Genomic DNA, 16,720 nt, shown 5'->3' with positions numbered 1-16,720 from the left:
ACGATGCGGCCAGCACTTTCGCTGGATCGCGCCGGTGGGAGGGAGGCCCTTCAGACGTTGCTTTATTTCATGAGCGGTCTCCCTCATCTTCAAATGTCGACTCACGAACTCTTCGATGCGGACATCATTTCAGCTGTTTCCTTTGTCGCAATTAATTGCAGAGAGAGAAGAAAAGTTTGACATGATCTTCGTCGCCATCGGAGGATATACCTTTGATTTTGTTAATTTTCTGAACGACCAGTACGATGATTATTTTTTTTTACGAGAACGACTCTTCGACACCTGAGAGAGAGAAGAAAACGATACCCCTGTCTGGGCGCAGTTGTAGCGATGCTTGCATCAGCTTTTGGACATAGCACACTCGCCCTGTTTCTTCGCAGGTTCGACAGCAAACCAGTTTTCTGCTTTTTGAATTGCGATTGCGCAAAACGCACCCATTTTGAGTAAAGGGGCTTGATCACCCTCTTGCTCGCGCGGCATGAAAATGCCCGCACACAACCACCACACCTTACCTTACCAACTTACGCTACTTATCCGCGTCGACTGCGGATATTCATATTCTTTGAACAATGTTACATGGACATACTTGCTACCCATTCATTAGACACACTGATGTTGAACAACCGGGTACCATCATCAGCATCCTTACCACCACCTTTCAAACCTAACGCAAACCCAAACTGTCTATATGCCTTGGGGCCACATGCGTGCAGGCTCGCCGAGCGAGGATGAAGAGGAAGACGACCGCTGGAGTACTAGGAGACGAGGTCGCGAGATGACAACCTACCTGGGCTTGACAGTCCGCTTTCATTCTTTTGATTCCATTTTCTCTTCTTTGTTTCGCTTCGAGTTGTTACTTAACCCCCATTAATTCTCTGGAGATTCCCATGCTTGCATTTCCACTTTGAACTTTTTCTCAACTTTCGCGAGATGCGCATGTTATTGTTGCTGCGTTGGAGATACCTAAGTCAGTTGCTTACACTTCGTTCTCAAACTCATCATTGCTGGTGTTTGTCAGGAAGGTTGGCTAGAAAGGGGGGAGGAGGGGAGGATATTTTAGGTAGTTTTTGAAAAAGATTCGCTGGAATTGAAAAGTGGTTGTTGATTGACAAACCCCGTTGCGCGTGATGCTCTCTGTGACCTCGTATGCCAGCCATTCTTCCTTCCGAGGAGGGAAATGGACACACACATGGAAAGTCAAGCAGCGAAAGCCAGGAAGGTACCAACTTTTGTAACGCTCCGTGGCTTAGCTACGATCAACACCCTTTTGACACTGCTGATCGCAGCAGATCGACCCGCTGTTCTCATGCGCCGTCGCACATCTTGTTTTATGGAACCCGAAGATCATCACGGGCATCAAACACCCCCTGACTGCAACGTCTGATGCACAGCACAAGCACCATTGCAAGTTTGGCAAGTCGGCACGCAAATCATGACGACGAGGTACGGACTTCTGAGTGTTGGAGAAAGCATATATTCAAGATGACTTGGCTATTTGCCTCGGCGGCGAAACTCGTTACTTCACGGACACGCCGAGACGACGTCGGACGTCACTGGGGCGGCGGGCTCACTCGCGGTCGCGGACTGCGTCATCCCAGGCCCGCCATCGGTAGCCGCCGTACTCGCACTCGGGAAGATCTCGCTCCAGGCCGGAGTGCCGGTCAGCAACGTCAGTAGCGTGCTGGCACCCCCCGAGGCGGCACCGGCATTGCTTTCGACCGCCGGCGGCGGGGTGGTCGTGGTCGTGGTCGTGGTGCCGCCCCCAGCAGCCGATACCCCGACCCCCCCTCCACCATAGCCAGAGACCGCCGAGGAGCCCGCAGAGCTGGCATCAGGAGCGGCACCCTCAGAAGGGCCCGTCTGCTCCTCCGCGCTCGGAGTCGGCGTCGCCATCGTCATGACCGTCGTCGACGTGGACACAATCGTTACCGACGTCGTCGGCGCCGCGATACTGACCACCACGACCACAGAGTCCGCCGCGGCCGAGGAAGACGTAGCCTTCTTCTGCGACATGATCCCGCACAGCGCCTGCCAGTCCCCAGAGCACACGTACCCGACATCGCCAGCACCGGCACCGGCACCGCCAAACCCAGCCACCGACATGACGCCAGGCCCGTACCCACCGCCCTCCACCGGCACAGTCCTGTTGCCGCTCCCCGCCGCACAGGCGCCCCCTCCCCCGAGCGCCCCCGCGCCGCCGCCGTCCGAGTACCGAAACATGGCCAGCGTGTCCGCGAAGCCGGCGGCATTGTCCTCGAACCGCGCCACGTCCAGGCCCGCGCGCGTCACCATGCGCTGCACGCCCACCGTGTCCAGGCCGTAGATCTGCACGTCCCCGCCCCCGCCGCCGCCTTGGCCGTCCGCGTCGTCGTCGCCGTCGCTGCTGCCGTTGCCGGTGCCGGCGCCGACCCACAGGATGCGGGCCTGGCACTTGCGCCTGCCGCCCTCGTTGCAGCACGTCGTGTTGTAGTTGTTGAAGAAGGAGTACAGCCCGGCGCCGAAGGCCACCACGCGCCGGCTGTCCAGCACGCGCAGGCCCCAGGCCATGCGGCACGGCGGGGCGGGGACCGGGGTCCCGTCGCCGGTTTCGGTGTCGGTGCCGTGCGGGGCCAGGGCCGGGAGGTGCAAGCAGTCGGCGTCAAAGTCCGGGTCGTGGATGGCCGCGTTGGCGACGACGAAGGGCAAGGGCGCGGGCGGATTGGGCTGGTAGTAGGGCGTCTCGGTCTGGATCTGGCCCATCCAGACGTCCTGCGTGTCGACGAGCTGGTACTGGTACAGCGCGTGGTGCTCGACGCCCGTGCCGACGAGCCAGATGCGGCCCCGGCGCGACTCGACGAGCAGGCCGCGGCCCGCGAAGACGGAGATCTGGCGGTTGTCGTAGTCCTCGATGTCGTGGTCGGCCGTCCAGAGCCAGCAGTTCTCCATGTACAGGCTCGTGGCGCTCCTGGTGATGTGCATGCTCGTGTAGGCGGCGATGCATTTCGGGTCGACGTGGCCGTCCAGCTGCGGCGTCTTGGCGCACTCTGCGAGCTGGAGCTGGGAGCCTGCGAACCCGCCCACGCGGACGTGCACGTCCCACATGCCCGAGGGCGTGTTCAGGGTCGTGGACGAAGTCCAAGGTGTGGCCAGGTTGTACTCGATCAGGACAGCGCCGGCGGTGCCGCCCTGCGTGGACACGATCATGTCTGACCACTCGATGATGCCGGTCTCGCCGGGCTTGCCGACTTGGATGACGGGGTACGGAGCGTGCATATCAGAGAACTTGGCGCCCGCTCCCATGATGACCGAGGCTAGTGCCTCGCCGACGATGCGGACGTTGGGCGGGATGTAGATTGTGTCAGTCACCTTGTAGTAGCCGGCATCGACGAACGCCACAACGCCCTCGCTGAATCTTTGCGAAGCCTTTAGGAACAGGGCGTTCAGAGCGGCAGTGTCGTCTGCGACTCCGTCACCCTTTGCGCTAAAGGTGCGGGCGCTGAGGAACAGCGACGCCGGCACAGACTTGTACTGTGGCTTTGACATTTCGAGATACCCTCTGCCAGACTGCAGGGTGGTGAGGAGGTTGACATACCCGCCGTCGCCCGATTGGACCACGCTGGGCCCCGTTGGGGTGTAGACATTGCCGTGCACAAAGCCATGGACATCTACAGTCGCAGAAGCACCCTTCCTGACAATGGGGCCGACTGGTCCAAGCATCGGGGTGGCCACATTCTTGAACTCAGTACTCTCAATGACAAGCGTGCCAGCGCTGGCCTTCTGCTGACCGGCAGGGTTCCGTCCTGTGACGATGCCAGTCGTAGTATCTGAAAATGTCGAGTCAAGTAGCACCACCGACCCGATGACTGGGCCGCTCATGTTGAGGCCCACCTCACAATTGTAGGCGTGGATCGATTTGTAGGTCCAGCCCCAGTTCCAGATCTGGAAGATTGCCGTCTTGGAGTTGTAAAAGGTCAGGTTGCGCGTCGTATATTGCTGATTGCCAAACTGCACTCCATACTCGCCGCCGTAGAAGACCAGGTCGCTGAGCATGCCGCCGCTGCCCTCTTCCATGAAGATGCCGGTATGCGACGTTCCTGGCTGGCGCGAGAGCTTGAAGACACAGTTGTCTATCACGGTGGCCTGTGAAGAGGGCCAATGGATGGCACATGCCTCTCCTGGCACGTCGGTAATGTCGAAGACGATGTTTCGAACCTGGCGGAAGAAGACATTTGTGGCTCCGAACTTGAGCGCCCCGGAGCTTGTGTACTGATCTCCATCGAGGAGGCCGATGAGGTTGGGCTTGAAGGTCTTGGCCGCTTTGATGACGGGCATGTTGGTAGGATCGCCGATGATTTGCGTGTAGTAGTAGTCTACGATGGACGAAGTGACTAGGTATGTTCTGACAGCATGTAAGTCTACGTCGGATGAGGCAACAGGAACGAAGATTGGCTTTACCCAGGAGGAAAGTAGACTACAGCTGGTGTCACTGTAGTACCGACGCAATGAGCCTCGCCTCCGCACCGATTTCCATGGCTGATTGCAAGGTTGATGGCATCTGTATCGTCCTTCACTGAAGCAGGGGTTAGTTGCTGGGGTTCGAATAAGAAACTGCAGGTTCCAACTCACCACCATCGCCCTTGGCCCCGAAATCTTTGACATTGCGGAACACTTGATAATTCTTATCCGTGTTGAAGGGGGAAATCCCTTGATGGGCAACATCTTTCATCCAGTACGAGTGGGCAAGCGGAGTCAGCCATCCTAGCACGAGAAGCAATGCCGTCGTAGCAAGCATCACGAACAGGAGAAAGAAGGCCTGAAGTTTGCTAATTTGGAGACTCCAAAGAATTCAATTGAGGGAATTAAGGATACAAAGACGTCGAGAGAGTCGCGGATATAGGAGGATGTTCAGGTAAAATGATGCGGAACGGTTTGATGATACAAGAGGAACGAACCAAGAGAAGTCGAGAGCAGAGACTAACGAACCCGGGCTGACGCCATTAGAGCTTCATGTGAAGATATACGGTATATGCTAGGTATCACACTTCCAGGAAGGATGCGCACGAGGGCCATACTTCCTTCCCGCCCAGTGAAGAGTCAATCAATGGTAAGATCATATGCCTCCAATGCAACGAAGCTACGCCAAGAGGAGGCGCGGATGGCCCTGCGACGCCCCAATCAAGAAGCCTCGCGACGTAGATGGATATCTTTAATGACGAATGGCTGCTTCGCTCGTCATTTTCGACGATTTGGCCTACTCAAGTCGTCGCTGCAGAGGGCACCGTGGAGAGAGCTGCTGTGGTGCAGGAGACATGACGATCCAGAAGGAGCTTTGTCTGCCACTGAAGACCTGAAGAATACAGCCCGTAGTTCCTGCTAAGCCATTCCATATCGAACTAAATGAAATTCCAAGCGAAGAAACGCAGGAGGCTGTTCGTCATCCGGTGCTGAAGTACTCCGTAGTCGTTGGGAGTCAATTGTCACGTGGATCTCGAGCTTGGAGTGGAGGATTTGGTGGGCGAGTTTTCAGGCGTGCGCTTGTGCTGAGCTGAGCACAGACCGCACAAGCCCAGACTTAGCTCGCTCACCACAACGACTGCCAGCCTTGCAGGCAGAGCTCCATATTGCGTACTTGATCCATCAAACACACCCATCGAGAGCTTGCCCAGCAACACCTCGTCGCCACCTCCAATCCCGACAATCCATCTCCAACCCCCATCTCAACCTCCTCCTCGTCGACTCTTCGCATCCCTTCGGCCACATCTCGATAGGCACACCAACCAACATGTCTGAGGCCGCCCTCAAGCCGGAGAAGGACTTCTCCAAGGAGGCTGACAAACAGATCCCCGAAGCTGAGAAGCTGGCCAAGGTACGTCGAGTCTCTGACGAGCGGTCCATGACTGTGTACGTCTGACATTGAATGCTGCAGACCGACATCCAAGCCGCCATCGAGAAACTCGCAGGTATCGAGAAGCAAGCGCGTCAGGTAAGCTTCGCCAACCCAGATCCCAACAACATTTGGGACGTCAACGGCTGACTCTCCTCCAGGCCTCAGATCTCGCCTCGACATCCCGGATATTAATCGCAATCGTCACGATATGTAAAAATGCCGGCGACTGGAGCCTGCTCAACGAGCAGGTCCTGCTGCTGTCCAAGAAGCACGGCCAGCTCAAGCAGGCCATCACCCGGATGGTGCAGAACGTGATGGGCTTCCTCGACCAGACCCCGAACATGGAGACGAAGCTGTCTGTCATCGAGACTCTGCGGACGGTCACCGAGGGCAAGATCTTTGTCGAGGTCGAGCGGGCGCGCGTCACCAAGATCCTTTCCGACATCAAGAAGCAGCAGGGCGACCTGAAGGCGGCGACCGACATCCTCTGCGAGCTGCAGGTCGAGACCTTTGGTTCTATGGAGAGGCGCGAGAAGACAGAGTTCATCCTGGCACAAGTGGCCCTCTGCATCGAGAGCGGCGATTGGACCCAGGCGGGCATCCTGAGCAGAAAGATCAGCACCAAGTACCTGGCAAGGAAGCCTAAGAAGACCCCCGAGCAGCTAGAGAAGGAGAGGAAAGAGCGCGAGAAGAAGGCCGAGAAGGGCGAGGAGGTTCCAGAGGAGAAGGTGGACGATGTCACCGACCTCAAGCTCAAGTACTACGAGCAGCAGATCATCCTGTCCAAGCACGAAGACAAGTACTTGGACGTCTGCAAGCACTACCGACAGGTTCTGGACACGGAGGCGGTCGAGGAAGATCCCGCCAAGCTTCGCCCTGTAGGTTTGCGCTCTGCTTATTTGTGCCTTGCCGCCATCGCTGACAATTTTCACACAGGTCCTGCAACGAATCATCTACTTTGTCATCCTCGCGCCCTACGATAACGAACAACACGATCTGCTTCACAGGGTTTTTAGGGATACCCGGAACTCGCAGGTCCCCCAGGACGCAGAGCTGCTGAAGCTCTTCACCGTCCAGGAGCTCATGCGGTGGCCCGAGGTGGCCAAGATCTTCGGCCCTCACCTGTGCGGTACCGACGTCTTCGATGCGCAGAAGGGCCAGTCTGGCGACGAGAAGGCGTTCCAGCGGTGGGAGGACCTGCGCAAGCGCGTCATTGAGCACAACGTCCGCGTCGTGGCCAAGTACTACACGCGCATCCAGATGGGCCGCCTGACGCAGCTGCTCGACCTGGACGAGGACGAGACGGAGAAGTACATCAGCGAGCTGGTCACGTCCAAGACGGTCTACGCCAAGATCGACCGGCCCGCCCGCATCGTCAGCTTCGCCAAGCCCAGGGACGCCGACGACATCCTCAACGACTGGAGCTCCGACATGAAGAACCTGCTGGGCCTGCTGGAGAGGATCGACCACCTCATCACCAAGGAGGAGATGATGGCGCGGATCCAACCCGGCGCGGCCGGCGGCAGGTCGGGCAAGGGCAAGGCGGTCAAGGCCAAATAGAGCGGTGGTAGACAAGACGGGCTTCTTTCTTTTGACGGAAACGGCGTCATGGGCGTGCTTGACTAGGGAGTAGCTCGTGATACAAGACAAATGTATGTAATTGTATGCTACTAGAAAAGCTGTGCCTTCATCTAGAAATTGAAGGCAGTGTACAACTCTCAAAGGGAGACAGACTTATGTGTGGTCTTCCTGTCCCGAACCAGAGCAGTCTATCTATCATCTATCTTGCATCCCATCCACTCTATGCCATGTGCCGGGATAACATGTGTTGCCTTGCCCACCCCATCCCACCCTTCTAATCATAATTTTCCAGTCGTCTGCCTCTCCATGTTCATATCTGCGCCCTCTGCGCCTCGTCGTCTTTGGCGTGCTTGTGGATGAAGCCGATGAGCGGCATGGCCCACTCCCTGGAGACGGGCACGTAGTGGCCGCCGGGGTGCACGACGACGACGGGGTCCTCGCACCGGTCGACGAGCGCCCGGCTCCGGCTCTCGTCGACGACGGTGTCGAGCCCGCCGAGCACGTGCAGCGTCGGCGTGGCGACGGGGGGCTCGTACAGCCAGGCCAGCTCCGCCGGCGGCGCCCAGAACCCGCTGTACGAGACGGCGAAGCGGAGGGGCCGGCCGCCGTTGGCGGCGCGCAGCTCGTCGGCCCAGGCGGCGGGGCCGTCCTCCGCCGCCGCGTCGGAGCCGGCGGGAGGGGGGGGCACGGCGCGGTCCGGCTCCAGCGCCGCGGCGAGCATGGCGGCCACGGCGCCGCCCTGGCTGAAGCCTACTACGCCGTCGGCGCGGCCGCCGCAGTCGTCGCGGATGGCCTGCGCGATGCGGCGCATGCCCTCCGGCAGCAGGCGGTACGTGCCCGTCGCGTCGTCGCGGCGGAACCAGGCCCACGAGTCGTACTCGTCGTCGTCGTCGCCGTCCCCCGGTTGTCCTGCGTCGTCGCCCTCGGGCGGCTGGTAGCCCGGGATGTCCTGCGGGCGCAGGCGGTTGGGCGCCGTGGGGTAGACGAGCGTGGCGGTGAGGTTCGCTGGCGCGAGGGCCTTTTGGATGAGTTTGTCCAGGGCGCGGGTCTTTGCGCGGAAGAGGGGGCCTGACTGGGTGTAGCCTGGCGACAAGGGGTGTGTTAGTTGTCGGTGATGGGCATGGGGATGGGGATAAATGAGTGAGTGGGTGAGTCGAGGGAGGGGGTGAGATGTGAGTGCTCTGTCTGAAGGTGTGTAGCGGCATTGGGATTCATCTTCCTGGGAAAGAGAGGCCGGAAATATCTCCTCACCGTGAAGCATCAATATCTTAATCTCCCTCTTGCCCGGCTTCTGTCCCGCCTTGCCGCCACTGGCGGCGGCGCTTTGCGTTGCCATGGTCGCGCAGAATCTCCGGGTCGAACTCGATAGGGGAAATGTACGGGCTGCTGCTGGCTTGGTCGTATACAAAAGTATGGCGGAGAGGCGCATGTGCTCGCGGAAGAGGCCGTCGAGTTTTACAGGTTGTAGTCAAGAGGTGTGTGAAAATGTTGCGACTCACTCGGCGTGCGTCGGTGTTCGGCGAGGTTGTGTGTGTGACTGGTGCCGGTGCGGAGCAAAACCCACACATCGGCCAGCTCGTGATACCGGACATTTGTAAGCTGCGAAAACGACAATTATCTTGCTAGGCGACTATGCCAGTCTATATTTCCATCGTGGTTTACTTGTTCTATCGTCGAAATGGATGAATTATCTCTTGCGGAGCATTGCACTCTCATTCCAGGAGCCTGGCTCTCAGAGCCTCTCTGGTCGACGGCCATAGCCATACGATCAAATTAGGACTATGGCATTCTAATATCGTGAAGATGAATATGGCAACGTGTCGTCAATGGACAAGATGTGTTTGCACAAAGGTGGTTCTATGCGGATCAATTTCACAGGCCACATGCATGGTGCCGGAGGACAGCTGACGAGCAAGCATGGCAGTCATGGCCAGGTTTCAATGCAGTCTCTCTCATCATACGGAGGCTGTGGACTGGGCCGGCCAAAGTACATAAGTCTGGTGTCAAAAAAGAAGGCAAATTGAAAGGGCGTGGAATGCCGATGGGGTGGCAGGACAGACGAAGGCCTGAGCGAAGGAGTCAGGCATGCTGCACCACGCACACTCGTATCTGCCTCTTTCACTCCGGTCATATCGTCGTCTAGGGACAGGCATGTTGTTCAGAAAGGTTGTGCAGAGCGCAATTTGTATTCCGCAGCGGCAGCTTCTTCGGGCAAGGGAACACGTTGAACAGCTGGAGAAGAACGTTCGCTCGCACGTATCGCAAGTTCGGTATAGACAGGGCTCGATAACCACCTCTGTATCGTTCTATGGTACACAAACACCCCTCGCAATGAAAATCGGTGTGTCGGTCATGCAGTAAATGCGCTTGAATCTGTCCGCCATGGTTCCATCGTTCCGCCTTTTCCTCGTCCTCCTGTTTTCCGGATGCGATGTTTAGTGAGCCTTGTTCTTGGCGTAGACGTTGCGGGGGTCGTTCTTCCACTCGTCGGCTGCGGATTGTAGTTAGCATAGGTGCCGAGGTTGATTGAAGCAGGCTCGCAAGGCCTCTCGTGGGTCACATACACTGCATCATGGAGTTCTGGGCGGCGTTGATGCCCCAAGCCATGACGAGACCTAGAATCGCGCTGTCAGATGGGAGATCCAGGAGGAACAGGATTTGCCAGCACTCGAGCGAGCTAATCGAGAAGATCGATGGGGTGCATACCGGCAATGAAGAAGGGAGCCATGGGCCGGACTGTAGGTGCTGTCAGCGACGGGGACACATCACACAGGAGGCGGGCGCGGGTTGGGGGTCAATTGACTTACCGACCGGGGCGGGGAACTTCTTCAGAGGGGTGATACCGAACCAAGACATGTTGACGGATTGGCGAGTGAGGATGTGAGGGGGGTTTTGTGTGGGTTTGTAGAGGTGATGGAGTTTCGAGGTCGACACGGCAAGCTCTCACGACGAGCCTTTTTCGCGGTTTGCGTCGATTGCCGGGGCCGCCCGGGCGAGATGGAGTGTAGCCTGAGGCATCAACTTCATTGAAGGTGGTCCCAGTCACGGGATCTAGCACGAGATGGAAGTGTGTCAAGCTCGGGCCAGTCAGTCAGGTGACTGAGGTGCAAAAAGAGGGGAAAGGAAGGCCTGGCTGGATCCACACCAGTTAGGGAGGAGAGGTCCGCCCCCCAGCTCCAGGTCTGTTTCTCGCTGGAGTTAGGGAGCAGTTCCAGCCCTGGCAAGCTCCACGCAAGTGACATCACTCTACCTACAAGTAGTTGCCTGGGCCGGGGTTTGTTCGAAGCTCCACTCCCCAGTAACGCAGCTGAGCTGATGCTGTGCTTCTTCCTCCCTTTACGAAGCTACGGTACCTAGGTAGGCATCCTCCCACACAAACACACCCGTGGACGCACCACCACGCACCACACACGCACCACCCACGGCACGCAAACAACCCATTCTCTGCCATTCTCTGCCGCATTGTGCCTCGACTGCTGCGTTGCGGGGTGTTGCAGTGTTGCAGTGTCCCATCACAAGCTTGCTCGCTTCCTCGCTTGCCTGCCTGTCTGTCTGTCTGCTTGCTGCTCACGATTCACCCTCCTCTCCTCCCACCCCCGTTCCTCCAATTATCCCTCATTCCTGCCCACCATCTCGACTGCAGCAAATCTGCAACCCTTGTCTTCTCTGCTACCTCGTCACTTGACTTCCCTGCCGTGAATCTCGCCTTTGTCCCCCTGCTTGCTCTGAGGAACCAACCACGACTTTTTGCTCTGCTTCTCTGCTGCTTCTGCCGTCAATCAATCACCCTATCACATTCGACTCGAATCCAACCTCTCTCGGCCCAGCCCGACCCGACCACTCACCATTGGATCACTCTCGACCTCTCCGCAACCGCAACTGCCGGATCAATTCAACCAATTCCGGTGCTTCACCTTTGACTCGATCTAGCTGTACTGCATCGTGCTGGTCGAAGTCTCCAACTACTCTCTCTTGATCCTTCGACCATATCATCATCTTTTTTCCCCCCATCGGAATTACACGAAAGCAATCACCATGCTGTCGCGAGGTCTGGTCCGCACAGCTGGTGCAGCTACCCCGCGTCGTGCCGCGCAGGCGGCCTTCAGCACCACCGCCATCGCCCGCCGGTCCCCGATCATGGGCGACATCGAGCCCGACAACGTCGCAGCATTCAACGAGAAGCAGAAGCGGTTCCGCGAGCAGCTGGTCGAGGCGCAGAAGGCGCGGGAAGCAAGTGCGTGGCCGCCCAAGACCCCCTCCCCCCCCTCCTCTGACGGAGCGCCCTCTGCCTACGTGGAGGGCCAGTCCCAGGGCCTCGGCTCACTTAGTACTGCCAAAGGGAACGCCTCCGAGGCCGCCAAGAAGGAGCCCGGCCGCAAGGCCGGGCCCCTGACTAACCTGATCTACGGCACCAAGGAGGGCCGCGAGCTCGACGCCCAGATCGAGGCCAGCTTCAGCCAGGTCCTCGCCCGGGGCAAGTACGTCCACTCGATCGTCTTCCACGAGGTCAAGTCGGACAAGGTCGACGAGTACGTCGACCTCGTCGGCAAGTGGTACCCGCGGATGGCCAGCATGCCGGAGAATAAGGTTCATCTGGTAGGGAGCTGGCGCACCGAGGTCGGCGACTGCGACACCTTTGGTATGTATCCTTTTTGCGATCGTCGGCCTTGCACACAACGCTAACAGGAGCGCCCGCCAACGACAGTCCACATCTGGGAGTACCAGCGATACGAAGGCTACCACGCCTCGCTGCACTCGATCGCCAACCACCCCGAGTTCCCCGAGTTCGACCGCAAGCTCAAGTCGCTCATCAAGTCCAAGACGACGTCGCTGATGCAGGAGTTCTCCTTCTGGCCGACCACGCCGCCCCGGCAGCTCGGCGGCCTGTTCGAGCTCCGGTCCTACACGCTGCACCCGGGCAACCTGCTCGAGTGGGAGACGCACTGGCGGCGCGGCCTCAAGGCGCGCAGGGAGGTGATGGAGGGCGTGGGCGCGTGGTTCGTGCAGATAGGAGACCTCAACACGGTGCACCACCTGTGGCAGTTTGCCAACCTCGAGGAGCGCAAGGTGCGCCGTGAACAGAGCTGGAGCATAGAGGGCTGGAGCGACACGGTGCACAAGACGGTGCCCCTCATCCAGTCGATGAAGTCGAGGATCCTCATCCCCCTGCCCTGGTCGCCCGTCGGTTAAACGTATGCGGCAGCGTGTCCCGACCAAGGGGATCGATATCGATCCGCTTGGCCTATGTGGACCAGCCATCGAAAGAAGAGTTGCTGTGGTTGTGTGGAAATGTGCGATGAATCATCATGCCCAAAAGTCCGGGCCCGTTTGATTATTTTACTTTGTACTGTACTGAGTTTGGTAAGAGGAGGGGGGGAGGAAAGAGGACCATGGATCATGAGGAAGTCTCGAGAGCTTGCGTTTGATTTGGGCATTAGCATACCGTGTATACTGAGCCGTGTTGTCAAGAGAGCAAAGGCGAAAGCAAATAAATACATTTTCATCTCGGTTGCTTGCGCCATGTGGCTGGCTAGTCTTATATTAATTGTTGTTGTTGTTGTTGCGGTTACAGAGTGCTTGCTCATTATTACAATAAGTTTGTGTGGTCTGCCTGCCCTACATAACATGCTAGGCTTGCTTACACCACATTTTCTTTTTCTCTCTCTTTTATCTTAGTCTTCGATATCCTCGCCCATGACGGCAGCGAGGTTCTGCCTCGCCAGGGCCAGCGTGTGGCTCAGGGCGCTGAGCTTGGCCGACAGGCTCAGCAGGCTGGGGTCGGCCGTCTCGACGCGCACCTTTTCGCGCACGTAGACCTGGGTCGTCGGCGGGCCGCCGCCGGCCTTGCCGCCGTCCTGGCTGGCGAACCCGTGGCCGGTGCCGCCGTGGTCGTTGTCGGACCCCGGCGGCGGCGTGTGCGGGCTGCCGGTGCGCTCGGCGCCCTCGCAGCAGTAGCCGAAGACGCGGTCGGCCTCGTCGTGGTCGATGCGGCGGGCCGTGCCGATGGCGAGGGCGAACTTCATGCCCAGGTTGAGGGGCGCGTCGGCGGGCTCGAGGGCGCGCAGCCAGAGCACGAGGGACGAGTCCTGCACGCCGAGGTGGAAGCTCACGTTGGGCGGCAGGGCCGGGTCGAAGTGGCTGGGCGAGGCGGAGCGGGAGGTCCAGGCCGGGTCCGGGTCCGTCAGGGGCGGGCCCCGGAGCAGGACGGCGGCGTCGGCGAGGGACTGGGACAGGAGGCGGAGCTGGGCGGATATGAAGGCCGCCGCGGCGCCGGGGGAGGGCGGCGAGGACGGCGAGGCCGGGTTCGGGGAGTAGGGGGTCGAGGCGTGGGAGAGGGTCAGGGTGATGAGGTCGATCGAGTGGGTGAGGAGGGCGTGCAGGGTCGACAGGGCGCCCACGTGGATGGGGTGGTCCGGGTTGAGGGTCAGGGTCTGGTGCGGGAGGGTGCGCAGGCGGAGGTGGATTGTCTGCGGGAGGAGGCATGTTCAGCGGATCTGGCCTGACCGTGCGGCGGGGGGTGGGAATCATTGGCAAAGATATATTGGTTTCAGGGGGGACTAGTTACGCACGCCTTTGACGATGCGGGTGCCGACGCGGGTGAGGGTGCCCTTGACGAGGTCGTTGCGCGGCGTGCTGACGAGCAGGTTGCTGCCCGGGTCGATGGGGGCGAGCAGGGCGTAGCAGTCCTCGAGGCCGTGCTTGAGGCCGTGGAGCGTCTCGTCGAGCTCGCGGACGAGCCAGGCCAGTTCGCGGTCCTGGAGGCGCGAGAGGTCAGCGATGCTGCGGGCGGCGATGCCGAGCACGGGTTCGGGGAGGGGCTCTGGGTCGACGAGGGGAGGACAAAGGGACGAGGAGCAGCTGTGGCTGATCATGACCCATGGTGTCTCGTCGGCGAGGAGGGACATGGTGGGCCGGAAAGAGGTGCGAACCAGGGGGACGACGACGATAGACAAGAGGCAAGAGCAGGCATCATGAGTTGGCTCGACGTACCTGGGTCTCCGCGACGGCGGTTTTAAGGACCTCTGGCGGGACGGGAGGCCAGATTTCTACAGACATGATGGCCTCATTGTTCTGTGTGGATTGGTGGTGACTGTGCCGGTGGGCGCAGGCATCAGTATTTTCTCCCAAGAGCGGAGAGATGTGTTTGTTGGATGAGAGGTGTGATGGGTTGAAGCAATGGCACCTATCAGTCAATCACTGGCAGGCAGCTGGATTGATCGAGCTCTGCTGGATCGGGCAGGCGGTGAATGCCCGGCAAGGCGATGTGATGTGTGTGGTCCGTGCACCGTTTGCTGCATGGGTGGATTCCTTGCCCCACTTTGCATGCCCAGCTTTGAACCTGCTCAATCCACCGCAGAGAGTACTTATGATTTCATAAAGAAGAGAAGCTCAGCTTCATCTCACTCCCTCATCACTCAACAAAGCGATTGTTCAAGGCTTAAAAGCCCCCGCCAATTCAAATCTGCAATACTCTATCTGACCTTAATACATCAACGCGACAATCAACAACCACCTTGACCAAGACTCCATCACGTAGAGCGTGCCCACGCTCTCTCCTCATCTCCTCGTCTCTTTCACCTCACATCACCACTAAAACAAGCCATTCCCTTCCTTAACCATGGCCTCTCCCATGGACTTGGAAAACACAGGCCACACCGGCGCTCCCCCTCCCGGGCAGGCCCAGCAACAACAACAACCAAAGGCACAAGACTCGGACCACCCCACAGCGGTCCAACCCTTCAACAAGACCAAGCAAGCCCGTCTCCCAGGCGGCAAGAACACCAAGATCCACCGCCGGCCCATGCACCGCGCCACCCCGGCCGCCCTCCAGAACTCGGGCGGCGCCCGGCACCCCATCTACGTCTCCTCCCGCACGCCCTTCATGTCCGTCGTCCGGCGCGTGCAGAGGCAGCTCGACCGCTCTTCTCCACCGACGACGACGGCGACGACAACAGCAACAACAACAAGAAGAAACCGGACGCTCCCGCAGCGCATCCAGGCCCTGCGCTCCGCGCCACAGCAGCAGCAGCAGTCTGGCGCTGGCGGTGGCGCCTACGACGGCTTCGGGGAAGACGTGGTCATCACGGGCACGGGCAAGGCCATCGAGAAGACGCTCAACGTGGCCGCCTGGTTCTTCCGCCAGCCCGACTGCCGCGTGAACCTGCGCACGCGCACCGTGGCCGCCGTGGATGACTACGTCCTTGGTGGGGACGAGGAGGAGGAGGGGGAGGATGAGCGCGCCGCCGACGGACAGCCACGTGGCGAGCCGGAGAGCGGGAGCCGCGTGCGGATGGTCAGCTGTCTCGATGTGGCGGTGCGGCGGTACAGGTGAATCTGCCCTCGTGCGGCGGGAGGTTGGAAAGGGTGTGTGGAAGGATGTGTGTGTCTGTGTGTGGTTTGAGGTCAGGTCTTGACTCTGCTGTGCTGTGCTAGATCCCTCTGGTTTTGGGATCCGCGGTGGCACGTGTTCGATTATTGGGAATTGGAAGGGCGTTGCGAAGGATGTTCTACCTTCTTCGGCGGCGCAAGTTCTGTTTTATGCTCGGGCGGGGTATCCAGGCCCCTGCTCTGGCTGGCGTTGATCAAAGGGAAAGGAAGGGATGGTTCATCGACTCGGCGTTCAGGCAGGATGGCATGTATGTACAAGGGCATGCGCTCGCGGCGTCTATTTGGTTCAATGGATTCGCAGATTAGGGCGGATCCTATCCTGAGTTTATCAACACATTCAATGTCATTGCGGTATTCCAGCCTCCTGGTCCGACGGGAAATCTGATTGTGGAATTGTTCTGGGCGTTTAGAGTGTAAGTGTAGCCTTGAGAGAAAGCATGGACCTGGCTCCTCTTCTCTGCCATGTCGCAATGTGCCCTCTTGGAGGTCACTTCTCTTCATGCAATTTGTACACGTCAGATGATGTCAGTCAAGATATTTTCAATGTTTTTTCATATTTGTTTGTTCTTGTATCCTTCGCCAATTAAGGTATAAGTCCGTCATCCCTTTCGTCCCCCGATACCCTAAGACGACTCCCCAGAGAACAGTATGAATCCAAGGTCGTCAGTGCCTTGCTCGGCCTTCAATTCCGTTGCGGAAGAGGTTCCGAAGAAGGGCTTTCTTTCATGCTGATATCCAATCGACCAACGTGACAAAAGGAAAATATGATCCCGTATATACATCCCATCAAAAACTCCATAGAGGCTTTCTCTCTTTTAGCGAGAAGCAGGAAGAATGCATCTGCTCTTGTCCTCGCGCCTCTTTGTTCCCGTTTGTGTTCCCATC

The 16,720-nt window shown here is 58.7% G+C and overlaps 7 protein-coding genes across 7 annotated transcripts; 3 read left to right on the top strand and 4 right to left on the bottom strand.

Annotated features, from left to right (window-relative positions):
* Positions 1 to 1,521: 1,521 nt before the first annotated feature.
* Positions 1,522 to 4,771, bottom strand: E0L32_007914 (uncharacterized protein; the record flags this gene model as incomplete). Its single annotated transcript, XM_031142711.1, has 3 exons — positions 1,522 to 4,378; positions 4,435 to 4,549; positions 4,606 to 4,771. The coding sequence occupies 3 exons, from the start codon at positions 4,769 to 4,771 to the stop codon at positions 1,522 to 1,524; spliced, it is 3,138 nt and encodes a 1,045-aa protein (XP_030992764.1).
* A 990-nt stretch (positions 4,772 to 5,761) lies between these two features.
* E0L32_007913 (uncharacterized protein) lies at positions 5,762 to 7,426 on the top strand (the record flags this gene model as incomplete). Its single annotated transcript, XM_031142710.1, has 4 exons — positions 5,762 to 5,845; positions 5,906 to 5,962; positions 6,025 to 6,744; positions 6,803 to 7,426. 4 exons carry the CDS (start codon positions 5,762 to 5,764, stop codon positions 7,424 to 7,426), a joined length of 1,485 nt encoding a protein of 494 aa, XP_030992763.1.
* Positions 7,427 to 7,757: 331 nt separating this feature from the next.
* E0L32_007912 (uncharacterized protein) lies at positions 7,758 to 8,783 on the bottom strand (the record flags this gene model as incomplete). Its single annotated transcript, XM_031142708.1, has 1 exon — positions 7,758 to 8,783. The coding sequence occupies one exon, from the start codon at positions 8,781 to 8,783 to the stop codon at positions 7,758 to 7,760; it is 1,026 nt and encodes a 341-aa protein (XP_030992762.1).
* Positions 8,784 to 9,882: 1,099 nt separating this feature from the next.
* E0L32_007911 (uncharacterized protein) lies at positions 9,883 to 10,303 on the bottom strand (the record flags this gene model as incomplete). The annotated part of the gene is made up of 4 exons (XM_031142707.1): positions 9,883 to 9,938; positions 10,012 to 10,062; positions 10,154 to 10,183; positions 10,255 to 10,303. The coding sequence occupies 4 exons, from the start codon at positions 10,301 to 10,303 to the stop codon at positions 9,883 to 9,885; spliced, it is 186 nt and encodes a 61-aa protein (XP_030992761.1).
* A 1,179-nt stretch (positions 10,304 to 11,482) lies between these two features.
* E0L32_007910 (uncharacterized protein) lies at positions 11,483 to 12,637 on the top strand (the record flags this gene model as incomplete). The annotated part of the gene is made up of 2 exons (XM_031142706.1): positions 11,483 to 12,086; positions 12,153 to 12,637. The coding sequence occupies 2 exons, from the start codon at positions 11,483 to 11,485 to the stop codon at positions 12,635 to 12,637; spliced, it is 1,089 nt and encodes a 362-aa protein (XP_030992760.1).
* Positions 12,638 to 13,119: 482 nt separating this feature from the next.
* E0L32_007909 (uncharacterized protein) lies at positions 13,120 to 14,352 on the bottom strand (the record flags this gene model as incomplete). The annotated part of the gene is made up of 2 exons (XM_031142705.1): positions 13,120 to 13,914; positions 14,017 to 14,352. The coding sequence occupies 2 exons, from the start codon at positions 14,350 to 14,352 to the stop codon at positions 13,120 to 13,122; spliced, it is 1,131 nt and encodes a 376-aa protein (XP_030992759.1).
* Positions 14,353 to 15,065: 713 nt separating this feature from the next.
* On the top strand, positions 15,066 to 15,779 carry E0L32_007908 (uncharacterized protein; the record flags this gene model as incomplete). Its single annotated transcript, XM_031142704.1, has 1 exon — positions 15,066 to 15,779. The coding sequence occupies one exon, from the start codon at positions 15,066 to 15,068 to the stop codon at positions 15,777 to 15,779; it is 714 nt and encodes a 237-aa protein (XP_030992758.1).
* Between the last annotated feature and the right edge of the window lie 941 nt (positions 15,780 to 16,720).

This window comes from Thyridium curvatum (genome assembly GCF_004353045.1).
Source record: "Thyridium curvatum strain D216 chromosome Unknown NODE_50_length_306471_cov_79.392670, whole genome shotgun sequence".
Classification (NCBI taxonomy): domain Eukaryota; kingdom Fungi; phylum Ascomycota; class Sordariomycetes; order Thyridiales; family Thyridiaceae; genus Thyridium; species Thyridium curvatum.
This window is presented reverse-complemented; position numbering and strand designations above follow the sequence as displayed.